The sequence below is a fragment of the Harmonia axyridis genome, chromosome 1 (genome assembly GCF_914767665.1).
Source record: "Harmonia axyridis chromosome 1, icHarAxyr1.1, whole genome shotgun sequence".
NCBI classification, from domain to species: domain Eukaryota; kingdom Metazoa; phylum Arthropoda; class Insecta; order Coleoptera; family Coccinellidae; genus Harmonia; species Harmonia axyridis.
Window position 1 is genome coordinate 44,888,080 of NC_059501.1, and position 13,603 is coordinate 44,901,682.

General features: G+C 34.7%; 1 protein-coding gene across 2 annotated transcripts in view; it reads left to right on the top strand.

The window, feature by feature from the left end:
- The window catches only part of LOC123676965 (nuclear pore membrane glycoprotein 210), a 252,898-nt gene that overhangs the window by 114,527 nt on the left and 124,768 nt on the right, over positions 1–13,603 (top strand). For both annotated transcript variants that reach the window (XM_045613328.1, XM_045613319.1), the window contains exons 7-10: positions 2,679–4,990; positions 5,046–5,322; positions 6,578–6,767; positions 6,825–7,160. In XM_045613328.1, the coding sequence (XP_045469284.1) occupies positions 2,679–4,990; positions 5,046–5,322; positions 6,578–6,767; positions 6,825–7,160 (3,115 nt within the window). The remainder of the gene's footprint in view (positions 1–2,678; positions 4,991–5,045; positions 5,323–6,577; positions 6,768–6,824; positions 7,161–13,603) is intronic.

Below are 13,603 nucleotides of genomic sequence, written 5' to 3' on the forward strand. Positions count from 1 at the left end.
ACTTTGTTCTGTCATAGCTGGACAATGAAATATCGTTTATAAGTTCAGTATTCGGAAAGATTTTATGTTAGTAGTCGAGATTGAGAAATTGTATATCGAATAAATTTGTAAATCACCAAACGTAGTTTTCTTATGGACATGACATCTTATACTGCCGTATTTCTTTAAAATTGGAACAACTATCGGAGCAATAACACCTTGCTAAGACGTTCTAATTCATATTCTATCTTTTCTTTCATAGCATAAGGCATTGGCCAAGCTCTATAAAATTTTGGTTGAACGTTTTCGGGATCTTTCAAAATAAGTTTTACTTTAGACTTATTGAAAGCGCCTAGTCCTGGTTTATACATTTGAATTAATTTAGATTCGATATTATTAATGCTGAATATAAAATTATTCATATTCAAATTGAAAACTGAAAGAAATCTTCTTCCTAAAATTGGAGGACCACCATTTTCAATTACAACTAATTTTAATTTCCTATTTAAATTTTTAAAGGAAATTACCGGTTCAATATAACCCTGTGGCTTCAGTTGATCGCCATTGTATACGTGTAAAATTATACTACATTTATTCAATTTGAAATCAGAAAAATATGCTTCATAATATCTTCTTGATATAGCGGAAATACTAGCTCCAGTATCTAATTGAAATGCATGTGATTTTCCATAGATAACAATATTTATAATAAATGGTTCTGAATGATGATGCTCATTCAATGAAAACAGAGTATTGAAATTATCATCAAGAAAATTATGATAACCTTTTATCTTATTTTGGCTGTTACCTTTAGTTGGGCACATAGGTGCAATATGACCTTTCTTATTACATAGGTGACAACAACAATTACTGTAACGGCATTGCGCAGTTGCGTGATTCTTTCTGCCACAGATTCTGCATGCTGATCCTCTGACGTCGGCTTGGGTGACGTATTCGATGACGTTATGAAATATTTGATTTTCTTGCTTAGAAAAAGATGGCGTACCGGAACTTTCTTGCTTCACCTGAAATGACTCCTTGCTGATTGCAATTCTTATTGCATCTTCGAATGAAATTAAATTTGTTTCTTCGAAAAGACGATCTCTTACAGGTCTTTTTTCTAGTCCCATGTTGAACCGATCTCTCAGCATTACTTGAAGTTCCGTGGAAAATTCACAGGTAGACATAGATTGAACAATAGTTTGTACGAATCTTCCGACAATATGTTCAAAAACACTGACCTCTTCTGTTTGTCATCTCTTATTGAATTCGCCTCGAAGAAATTTTTCATACGTGGTTTGAAAATTGACCATTCGTTATTGTGAACGTCAAATTCACGCAGATGTCCAATTAACGTGGTAGCTTGTAGGTTCATTGCGTCGGTTTCTGGCATTTTTGATAATGTATAATGTCACAAAAACTGATCACAAAACAGACTCGTCGCCAATTTGTTAGATATTTGGAATATCGCGAAATAATTTCAAGTAAAACTCGATGTGTGCCATTCAGTTTTTTATTCAATACTGATAAATGAAATGATCTACATCGTACATATAGGATGAGGAACATGTGTTGGATAAGGCGTTCCATAGACTAATAATTAATAATAAATTTCAAATATATAACACTAGGAAAAACTGTTCTACAAGTTTTACACTCCAAACTTTGGGAAAAAGGGTGACTATTTTTTGTCCAGAATAGGGTAAACTGGGAGTCAATAACGGGTAGGATTGCTAACCTTTTTTGTTTCGTATTCCTTGCAGTGAAGTCGTCTTGGGCGCTACTCCAAAGCTCAGGGCTTCTTGGCTTCCTTCTCAGGGTTGCTTCTCACCTTAACAGTTGAAACTGAAAGTCTTGAAAGTTTTCCGTACTTTCACGACCGGCACTTTTTTCGAATTTCGGTTTTCGATGAGTTGCGTCGCACTCTTCTTGTTCGAACTCGATAACGAAAAACCGTATTAAAAATATTTTATCATTCAAAATATTTCAATATCGAAAAAATTTTAGCATCCCATCCTCGTCGCCAATTATGTTTTTGAGATGGAAAAGCTTGTTCTTAAAAAACTTTATTTACAAGAAAGGACAAAAGGTACAATAAAAACTATCTGTCATGAACTGATAATTGACTGATCTATTATTGACTGACTAAGAAACAATGCATCTGAGAATTTATAACATTACTTATCTTTAATGCAAAATGTGGCGTGATCCAGAGCGTCACACAAAGAATAGCTAAAATAACAAAAATACATTGTAAGAACAAAGAGCGTATTATAGTTACAATGGGCATTTATTCCACCCACATTATCTCGTGTTTGAAATTGATGAGTTAACAATATTCTATCATGAAATATAAAGTAACAAATGAAGATTCGAAAATATGTCGTATGATCAGAATTGGGTCGTATTATGTAATTATATATATTTGTAAATCTGAATATAATGTATGAAACCAAATAATACCTTTGAAACTATGAAACCAACTGAGATATTTGAAATATTTCAGTTATACTTGAAATTTGATGACAGTGAAGTAGTCTGAATATACAGACGAAACGTCGCTTTATTAAGAAGTTGTTTTCAAAAGGCTGTCCTATTCCCATTACCCTTAATCGTTTTTATAGCTGATAAGGACGTGAATATTATTCTATATTCTAGAAAAAAACATATTCTTATATTTTTTATTTAATTTTTTTCAGATTCGATATAGACCTTGTGGCAAAAGGAGGCGATGGCAAGTATTTATGGTCAACGAGTGATCATACAAGAGGTGTTGTTTCCCAGCATGGTCATGTAAGAACTCTGGGTGATGGTTCATTTGAAATTTCGGCAGCTATGATGAGGAATCATCACAATCGGGAAACTGTCAAATTTGGCATTCTCAGGCCTGCCAAACTAGAAATAATTGAGCATGATATGGAAGTTGAAGTTGGATATCCTATTCACATACATATTGCTCTTTACGCGGATAAACCACTTACAGAACTTGAAAGGGGGGTATATATACCTTTTACAAGATGTCAGGAACTCCCATTTAAACTCAAATTGTCTAATGATAGATTTAGGCAAAATCGCTCTGATATAATAGAGCCTGTAGGAGTTTCTTGTGCAAATATGGCTTTAGTAGGTTTTTCACATGGTTCTACTAAGGTAACAATATCTTACATGGTCAATGGAAAACTTCTAGAAGATTCAGCCACAATTTATGCGTATAAACCCATTAAACTTGAACAACCAACAGCTGATGTAGTATTGGCTGTTGGTTCATTAGGTCGACTGGTTTTCACTGGAGGTCCTCAGCCAGTTCTTTCAAAACCAATGGAACATTATCGAGTTGTAACCACATCCAATCCAGAAATAGCCTCAGTGAAAGATATAACCAATCCTCATTCCATGTTGATTGAGGATTTTACTGTTATTAAAGTTATTTGTCTAAAACTAGGTGAAACTGACTTATTATTGAAAATAAGTAATAGTCCAATAATGCCTAATTGTGGAACGTCCCCAGGCAGCGCAAGTGTCAAAATATACTGTAGTAAACCAAGAAGTATTCAGTTAACTCCAGAAATACAAGTTGTAGATGTACACACTTGCCCTCTTGATATAACTGCTGAAAATGTTATGGTTCAAAGCAATAGGGATATTGAATTAGATGTCATTGTGTTGGATCATATGGGACGTAGATTTCTTAATATTTCAAGTTTCTTATTTGATTGGAGGGTTGATTCAAATGCAGAGTTAGGAACTATGGCAGTGTATTTGAGACCTCATACATTTGGTAGTGTTCTTATACCCCACAGAAGCTATCAAGTAGTAAAACCTAAAATAGATAAAGGAACAATTGATGTTTCTGCGAGTATCAAAAGCTATAATATGTCTTATTTGGAACCACTTGGTATTATACCAGAATGGCCAGAATTTATGACCCAAGACGATCGACTAAATGATGCACTTCCTCCCATTTCAACTAAACTTCAACTAACGCTTGTTGAGGATATAACATTGAGTCCTAATGAATCTACTCTATACAATAATCCTGGTAATAAAGAAATGATTGACATTCTTCATGGCTCTGGGTATTACCAGTTACACTTAAGTTCAGATTCTATTGCTCGAGTTAAATATTTAGAGAAAACTCATCAAATTGAAATTGTTCCTGTAGAGACTGGAGAACTTATTGTTCAAGTTGTTGATTTATGTTTACCTACAGCCCCTGTTACCGCAGTTATCAATATAATTGCTGTTGGTATAATAAGGGTTGAAATGTCTGATAAAATTGAAGTTGGAAAATGTATACATTCTACCGTTAGGCTTTATGATGAACATGATAATCTCATTATGTTGGAAAGTATTAGTATAATTGCCTTAAACTATATGCAAACAAAAGAAATAGTAACACTCCAAAGGTTGTTATATGATGAAGGTGAAAGCTGGCCTCCTGGTGAAGTGCATTATTTAGTAACTGGAATAGAAGTTGGCAAAACAAAATTGACATTTTTAGTCAATAATGGTTTCCTAGAGGTACAGAGTGCTCCAATAGAAATACAAGTGTTTGAACCCTTAGAAATCTATCCCAAAAATGGATCTCTTTTAGTTGGGTCTTCTATTCAAATAACTACAAGGGGTGGCCCTATACCTCATCTTTCTTTAGAATATATTGTGGAACCCTCAGATATTGCCACTGTAACCAATAAAGGCATCATTACAGGAAAAGCTGTTGGTGAAACAAAAATTAATTGTAAATCTATCGGATTACATCCTACCACTGGTAAAAAAGTTGTATATTCAGAAGACAAAACATCTTTGCGAGTAATTATTTTACCTTCCATCAAAATTTCTGCCCCCCTAAGCCGTTTTAAAGTAGGTGCTGAGGTTCCACTTTGGATAAGTGGTATTCCAGAAAGTCTCTCTCCGATGGTTCTAGGAACTGTAGCAGATCCAGCGATTCAGTTTGATTGGTATCTAGAAGATCAGCAAATTGCTAAATTAGAATACCAGTTCGAAGAAGTTGGTGAGTTTCAATATATTCTTGAGAAAGAACTGAGTTAATTTCTGGCTATTTTCAGGTATTCTTTATAAAAAGCAAGATCGTATTGCTGTGAAATTGACTGGCCTTGTCCCAGGTCGTACTAAAGTTATTTTGAATGCCACATTACCTGGCAATTCAACCGATTTGGATGGAAAAAGTTTTGTTATGTTCTCAACTTTTATGGACATAGAAGTGTTTGATGATTTGAAACTCACAGTACCCAATAGATTTATTAAATCTTGGATTCTTATTGCTCCTCATTCTCATTTGAGATTGGAAACAAATTTTGATGACACACCTAGTATTTCATATAAGTACGTTCTTTTTTGATTTATTATTAATGGGTGACCTAGAGAAACCATTACATTTAGAAAAAAAGTTCTTCACTTATACAAAATCTTTGTGGGAATATGCCACTTGTCTCTATATTTCAGAACCACATGATTTGGAAAAAGTTCATCCACCTTTCGTGCGCTCCATGGAATGTTCGGTACCGATATCTCGCATTTATACCAACTGAACACAAACAACCTACGTGGTCACAGTTTAAAACTCTGAAAGTTTTCGTGCAAAGTGCCGCGAATATTTCATTTCTAATAGAGTGTTCAGTGTATGGAATAGACTCCCCGGTGACGTCGTGAATGCACCTTCCGTAAATACCTTCAAGAACAGACTTGACGCCTGGTTTGAAAATGAGTTCCGCATCTGAACATTCTGTTTATGCTCTTAATTTTGTGTTTGTTACTGGTTCTTGGTTCTATTACTGTTGTCTGTATATATAGTATGTTCAACTATTTTTTCACCTTTCTTTGAGTTCATAGGCTTTTGTCTCTACTCTGTAATTTCTTTAATAATAATAATAATAATACATTTTCTCAGTGAGCAGTGGCTCTGTTGTAGATGGAAATTGGCTTCATTGAAAAAGATAACTAGAGTATCTAATTTATCGTGAAGAAGAATTTGCATCCAACTCTTTGGTTTCTTTCAACTCCCGCACATAAAATCTTTTATTGATGAAATTGGAAATTTCCTGAAAATTCTACTGACAGAGTCACAACCATATATAACATTAACGCAACTGCCTGTAGTTGAACTGAATGTTCCTAATAATAGGATTCACATATAAGACCTGAAAAGTTCTAGACATTTTTTTTATAATTATAGTTTAGGTCGAAGAATGTAACTCGAATATTTCAAAAAAATCTTGAATAGTATACTCCGTTACTATCAGGTACAGTATATATCTCTTGGTCAACGACAACATCTAGTTTATAAATCCAGGGTCGTCTCAAGCGTCAAAAATAGGGATGAACGTATGCGAATTTTAAGCAGGCGCTGTTACGAACAAAGCTTAGGGGTGATACGGGATTAATCATTGCTGTTCTCGATATCTGAGTGTTTCCCGTTGTCATGCTCAACTTAATGGTTTTTTTCCTCATCCTTTTGCCGGTGATTCTAAAACATTAAATCCACCTCATAATCGTTGATCGGGTAGGGACGACTTTATAATGGCTGACGTTTCTCATGATCATCTTGTGGTTCAGCATTTCTCATTTATATTTCTTTTAGATTACAAGGGCAATTTTCTATGAAAGAAAGAATATTAGAAAAGGAAAAAGAAATAATTGCATTCAATGGTATCGTTGGGCTCTCTAAAACTGGGAATATTGTAACATATGACTCTCTTGGAACCTCTCTTATTATTGTAACAGCTAGAGATGAATACGGACTAAAACAAGAATTGCTTATAATTGTTGAGGTTTGTGTTTCCTTAAAAAAAAAATACCATAATAAGATTATGATTTTTTTGATGCAGGTAAAAGAGGTACACTATATGATGTTTGAGGTGAAATCTGATTGGTATTCTCCTGCAACAAAGAACTTAAGATACTTACCAGGAGGCGTCGAATTTGAATTGCAAGCCGCTTATTATGACAATATTGGAAATAAATTCGATGCTGGTCCAGTGAATGTTCAAATACGTAATAGTAGATGTGATCTGGTACGTGTGAAAACAGGATCAACAAATAGCTCAGTCCATATTTCGACAAAGAAGCTTGGGCATACTGTATTGAAAATGTGGGCAGATGGTATCAAGAACACAGCTTTTTACGTAAAATTACATGTGGAGTTATGTATCAAACCGACATTGGTAAGACAATTTTCTATAATATATCGATATTCTTATTTAATTTTATTCTTATACCGCTTCAAAAATGGGTTGAATTCCGGGATTCTGTTGCGATTTGCTGTTGGAAATTCGGTCCATAAGGTTTTTTTGCTTTAACTCTTAAGATACCCATAAATCGAGTTTCCTCTTGAGACCAATCTTATGCAAATGGTGCGAATGTGTGATAGAAGTTGTTTATCGTTATTATTATTATAAGTATTTGTAGATATTGGATTATATATTTGGGTTATATAAATACAGAGTATTCACTAATACACAGATGATGATATTAATCGTTTATTCTCAAGACACTCAGTAAGTCTAACTCTATCTAAAAAGCAAGTACAGTTCACAAGGCAGAACGGAAGGACCTGACAGAAGTCAGGTTGGAAGAGACTGTCACTCTAAAGTTTTGTCCCTGACGTTCGCTCTCGACCATCGAAGGTCCATTCTTGTTTTCTCTCTCGATGGCCCTCGATGGCCTCGCCACTCGCAGACTCGTAGCGCCACCGCACAACATGAACTAGTACTTTAAAGTGTATGGTTGGTTGTCTCTCTCGTAATCTGTTCGGATGAAGTAATATTCTAACACTCCCTCCCTTCATCGAACTGCAACCAGCATTCTCCACTCCAAGTCTAATCTATAAACAGAACTCAATTAGTTTATACTCTAGTCCCTAGAAATACTCTGAAAACAAAAATTCAATGAGTTAGTATTAAATCATTAGTTTTTGAGTTAATCTCTTATGACCGTCTGATGGTAAAGGTTTTATCATTTTGTCATTCACATTCTCCTTGGTTGGAATCCATCTCACTGTGATTCTCTTTGCTTCAACACATTGTTTTATGAAATCACCATGTGTTTCAGCCATATGTCTTCTAAGTCCAGATTTCTCTCTATGTATTAGGTCGTCATCTAAACGATCATCAAATACCTTTAGTTTGTGATCACCGTCTCTCTTGGTGCAGTCTCCAGCGGATTTGTTATCACACCAGACTGTTATAGGAAACATCAGTTTTCCTATCACAAATCTAAGTACCTTGTCAAGAGTTATTAATTCTTGATATGCATTATTCATGGCTAGCTATTCGGCTCTACAATTGGACAATGTGACATAGGTTCGATTATGGCTCATTACATCTCCAAACAATCTAATAACATACCTTTCAGTTGAAGAAAAGTCGGTATGGTCTCCAAATGTTGCATCGGTATATGCCTCTTAGTATTCAGTTTGAGCGGTGAATTTAAGACTTAAATTCACAGTACCTTTCAAATACTTGAAGATTCTCTTTACACCTTTCCAATCAGCTTCGGTCGGCTTCATTTGTTTTCTCGTTAATTAGTTAACAGCAAACGTAGTGTCTACCATTTGATGGATACATTAAGCTACCAATAGCTTCTCTATAAGGAACTCTTTTCATCTCTATAAGGAACTCTTTTCATCTCTATAAGGAACTCTTTTCATCTTTAGTTTATCTGAGTCATCTTGTAGATTCTCCGATTGATTTCTCTTAATCCTGTTTTCTACCTGTCTGGTTACCATAGGAGTATTTTGAGCATTGCAGTCATTCATATTTAGTCTATCTAATATATTTATGGTATAATTTGATTGATTGATTTATATACCTCTCTTCTCGGTTTCTCTTTATATTTATATCATTTTTCCTCCATGTATACAAACAAGGTTCATGTATATCATTCTCTGAACCAAGTTTCTGGATCTCTTCAGTGAATCTCTTATTACATCTCTTTGGACTTCCGGAGTTTATATACATAAGATCGTTTGATCTCATTGTCAATGTCTACTCCATCAAGAATCTTCATATAGATCTCTCTAGTGCCATTTAAAAAGGCAGGTTTTTACTTCTTATTGACAAGCATGTAAATCATACTTATTGATTGCAAATGTAGCTCTAATTACTGGAAGTCTGATGTCATAGATATTTTTGACCTTAAACCCTCGTATGACTAATCTTACTTTGTATCGTATAAGACCATTTGCCTCTTATTTTCTCTCGAATACCATTTCGAGTCTATAATGTTTGCCCGTTTTCCAGATATTTGAAGATTCCTTTTATCTACCAAAATCCAAACCTTATTTTGTATCATGGAATCAATTTCTTCCTTTTATAGCTTTCTTCCATAGGTGGCCTTCTCTAGAATTTATAGCTTCCTTGAATTTTATCGGTTCTCTATTTAATGAAGAAATAAGACAAAGCCTCACATCTTCTTCTTTATTGATTTTCTCGTATTTACCTAAAATAATAATATTAATAGCTGATCTTTATTGATAACTAGTTATCCAAAGGCAATCGACCGAGGTCGTTCAGCCCAATTTCTAAAATATTATTCTCTGAGTAATTAAGAAACCTTGCATAGCTTACGTCCTTTACGATTTTCTTTAAGTGTAGCAGGGTATTGGCCTTTTGATCGGCAGTTCCCTTATTTTGGCTCTTTCGAGTTTTTCATCCAATCCCAGTCGATTATATTTTCCTGGGTCTGTAATTTTTCTTTAGTGTCATCAAGTTGTTTATTTCTATAAACATCTTTGTAGGCAAGTTTCTTGTTAAATCTCACATGTAGATCGAGCTTGAATGCCACATCAAGTATCCTGTAGCGGTATAACCCACTAGAACAGCTCTCAGGGCACATTATCCAAATTTCAAGCTGGGTTTTGGAATCTTAATGTATGCGAACATCACAATACATAATAATACTTACAAATACTTCCAATACATCCAAATCTCTCAATTTGATCAAAGTGGCATTTTGCATTTGGTGCAAACTTTGTCAACGGTGTTTGATATCTGATAGACTTGTGTGTTCTGTTGTACACATCTATAGATGCATCAATACCAATCTCCCACATACTCTTAGGTAGTCTGGAATCAAAAATGTATGTACGAACCTTCTTTTGGATCGTCAAGTTAAACCTCTCCGCTCCCTCATTCTCTATATTTTCTCTACTCAGTACTTCTAGGAGTTTCCTTTCGGTAAATTCTGTACCTTGATCTGACCTGATATAACATACCTTCTCATTTTTCTACAACAAGTTTCTTGTTGATATTAAGAATTTCTCTAATGCTTCAGCCAACTCATCTTCTGTTTTAATGGATATGCTATAGCAAGTCTCCAATAGTCTTCTATGTAGACATTAATGAATCTTTACTGACCTGGATGAGATGGTGGTTTAATAAGTTCCATCGTGTCAGTGTGTGTCAACTTGTTGTTTCTCAGCTCTCATTCTGTCTCTTTAAAATGTAATTTTTCCATTGTCGATATGATACATACTTCACGTTCTAAGTTTTGGAGTGATTCCAAGTTATCGATCTGAATTACCTCTCTACTGATATGACTGCAATCCCAATTTTTCTTGTTGCTCAGATTGTGTTTCATGTGTTTTGTCAGTTGAAACTTGTGAACTTTCTCTTTAGGTGAAAAGATGAGATTATATTACTTCTCCCTCCCAATCGCAGATTCCGGTTCTCCCTCCGAACCTAATAACTCGTTATTGGAATGTTTCTGCGATTGCAAGCTCATCTCATCTTCTTGCTTATCGTTGCTTGACTCTCTAAAACAATCTCATTATTAACCTCATTGTAAAATCTTAGGATTTTGAATTGTCCTCTGAAACAATTTCATTATTAACCTCATTGTAAACTCTTAGGACTTGTTCTCTAAAACAAATTCATTATTAACCTTATTGTAAACTTTTAGGACTTGGACATCTAAGTAAATATTGAACCCAGAGTCTGCGAGTTTACGTAAGGGAAGTAAATTCTCAGAAATCTCTTTCTCTGCAAATACGTTTTGCAATTTCTTAGTATTCTCATTCCTAGAATCTAAATATAAGATTAACTCACCCTTACTATCGATTACAATGACTGCTATCTCGTTTTATTCGCTCTCTATACTCATATTTTGACATCTCTCAAAGTTTCTCAAGTCAGACAATCCTTTACGATATGGTCTGTTGCTACAGAATCTGCAAAGAAGTTAATGATTGGATCAAGTTTACCTGTTTTAGTTTCTCTATGCTCTATACTTCCAACCCTTCTTGCCTTGGAGCGACCCTCTTTGTTGAATCTCTTACTCTCTCTCATTCTCCTCTGGTTTACATGACTCCGTCTCTTGATGTTGAGACGTGGCTTGTTCATCCTACCTCTACTCGATCCTCTAAATTGAACGTTTCGTTCGTGCCACCATTGTTAATGCAATCCTCTTACTTGATTGTCCCACAACCGAAGCAGAATCACTTACTTACTCTGAGGCCTCAAATTGGAATCAGTTGACCAGTGTCTCTCTTTGTTACAACGGAAGCATTTTCATTTATGTACCCGTTGAACTTTTGGAATCTCCTCTTCAATTTCAGACCTCTTCTCAACCTCTAATCTCTCTGATCTCGTCTAAATTACCTTCTTGGTTTGGGGTCTGTCTCCTGGTCAGATCTGCATTTCGTAACTCGGATATGACTGGTAATGCAGCCTGATAAAGTGCAGATCTTATCTTTTTGAGCAGTTAGCTCAATCACACCTCGAAAGCTTCATACTCTCATACTATCGAGTCGAATCTTTCACAGAAATCATCGACCGATTCGTGTTTCTCCATTTTAGTGGAGTACGAGTGAGCTCTTACCTGAAGTGTGTGTGTCGCATTTGACTTGCACTTCCTGGAGAACCTCAAACCTCTACTTACTTCAACAGGGTCTTAGGATATTGAAAGTTTTCTTTTAATAATTCTCCTCAATTATGTTTATGATAATATCTCATACTCAATTACTTCTCTTGGATTTGTTAGCCTCTGAAAAAGTTTGGTTACTCGTACTTGGCTCTATGACGTCCAACAAATCGTTTGTCAAAAAGCTCTGATCATAGACTGTCCATCCAGATCTTAAAATTTGAATTCTGCTCTGCAACATAGATTAATTTTAAATACCTGGGTTTTCTAATATTCTAGAATTTAACCCCAAAAATTATTCTCTTAACTCTAATCACCTCTGTGAAATGAATTAATTTTTATTAAATACAGCTGGGTTTTCTCAAACTCTTAAATCTCTAAGATTTAATCTCAAAAATATTCTCATAACTCTAATTACCTCTGTAACATGAATAAATTTTTATATACCTGGGTTTTCTCGCACTCTAATCTCTAATATTCTCTACTCTACTCTACTCTATTGTCGACAATTTCTACTCTCTCAAATCTCTAAATCTCTAATATCTCAAAAGGGGTTTTGTGTAATGACTCTAAAATTTCTCTAGCATCTCTCATCTAGTCTCTTACGTATCACTCGTTGATACTGCTCTAGTCAGCTAAAATCAAGGAAATGGGCAATTATTAATTGCATGAAAAACTTACATTGGTTCTGACAATTCTCTCTTTCCTCGTAATGCATGAAACCTATATCTTCTGCACTTACGGAAATGGTGGAATCGCTGTGATAATCCACCAATGGTTTTCCTTGATTTCCTTTGGTTGCCATCTATTTCAGGATTTATGAAACAAAATATTTATATTATGTATCTTAAGATTTTTGTGCATTATATGCTCTCTTAGTACATCTACTACCAGGTATAAGATATAAAATTTTGTTTCGTGCTTCTGAATTGCCTCAGACGCACAGCAATCTGATACAATCCGAAACAGGACTATTTAAGTTTTCGAGCAACACCACCTCGTACCTGTAAACCTTACTACAAAAGCGGTATCACGCACTGCAATGAAAACCTGTTGAGTTAGGTATGGCCATTTTACAAATACGGGATGAATACTTGAATCCTATAATATCCCTAGCTTACAAACAAACAACACAGCACAGCAAGCATTGTATGAAAGAAGCCCTGAAATAATAGTTATCACTAATCTTACCATACTGCAGTTTTTGTAGTTTAGTGAAATAAATAATTCCCCAAATTTTTCATCAATATATACAGGGTGAGTCTTTGACTTGTACATATATTTTAACCGAAGATTCTTGAGGTCAAAAGAAACACTTTTTTCATTTGCCATTTTTTCCGATTCGGCCCGGTTAAAAAGATACAGCCATTTTAAATTTTCATAATGAGCTAATTCACCCCTGGAAACCAGAACACTGAATTTTTTGCAAGTATAAGATATACCATTTGAACCTTGGAAATAAGCTACTAAATTGGAAAAACCATCATAAACTCACTTTTAACATTCCATTTGTTGAACAAAGTAGTATTTATATTACAATAAATGAGTTATCCCAATTTCATTGACGATGAAGATTAAATATTTTTCTCTTGATTTTCTATTTCATTTTCGATAATCATAACGAATTGAGCTCGCTACCACCCATATTGGCTCAGCTCTGATATTCATAATTCATATCCATTCATTTATTATATCGCATTTATAATATATCGTCGTTTATTTCATTTCGTAAAAGAATTGTCATTTA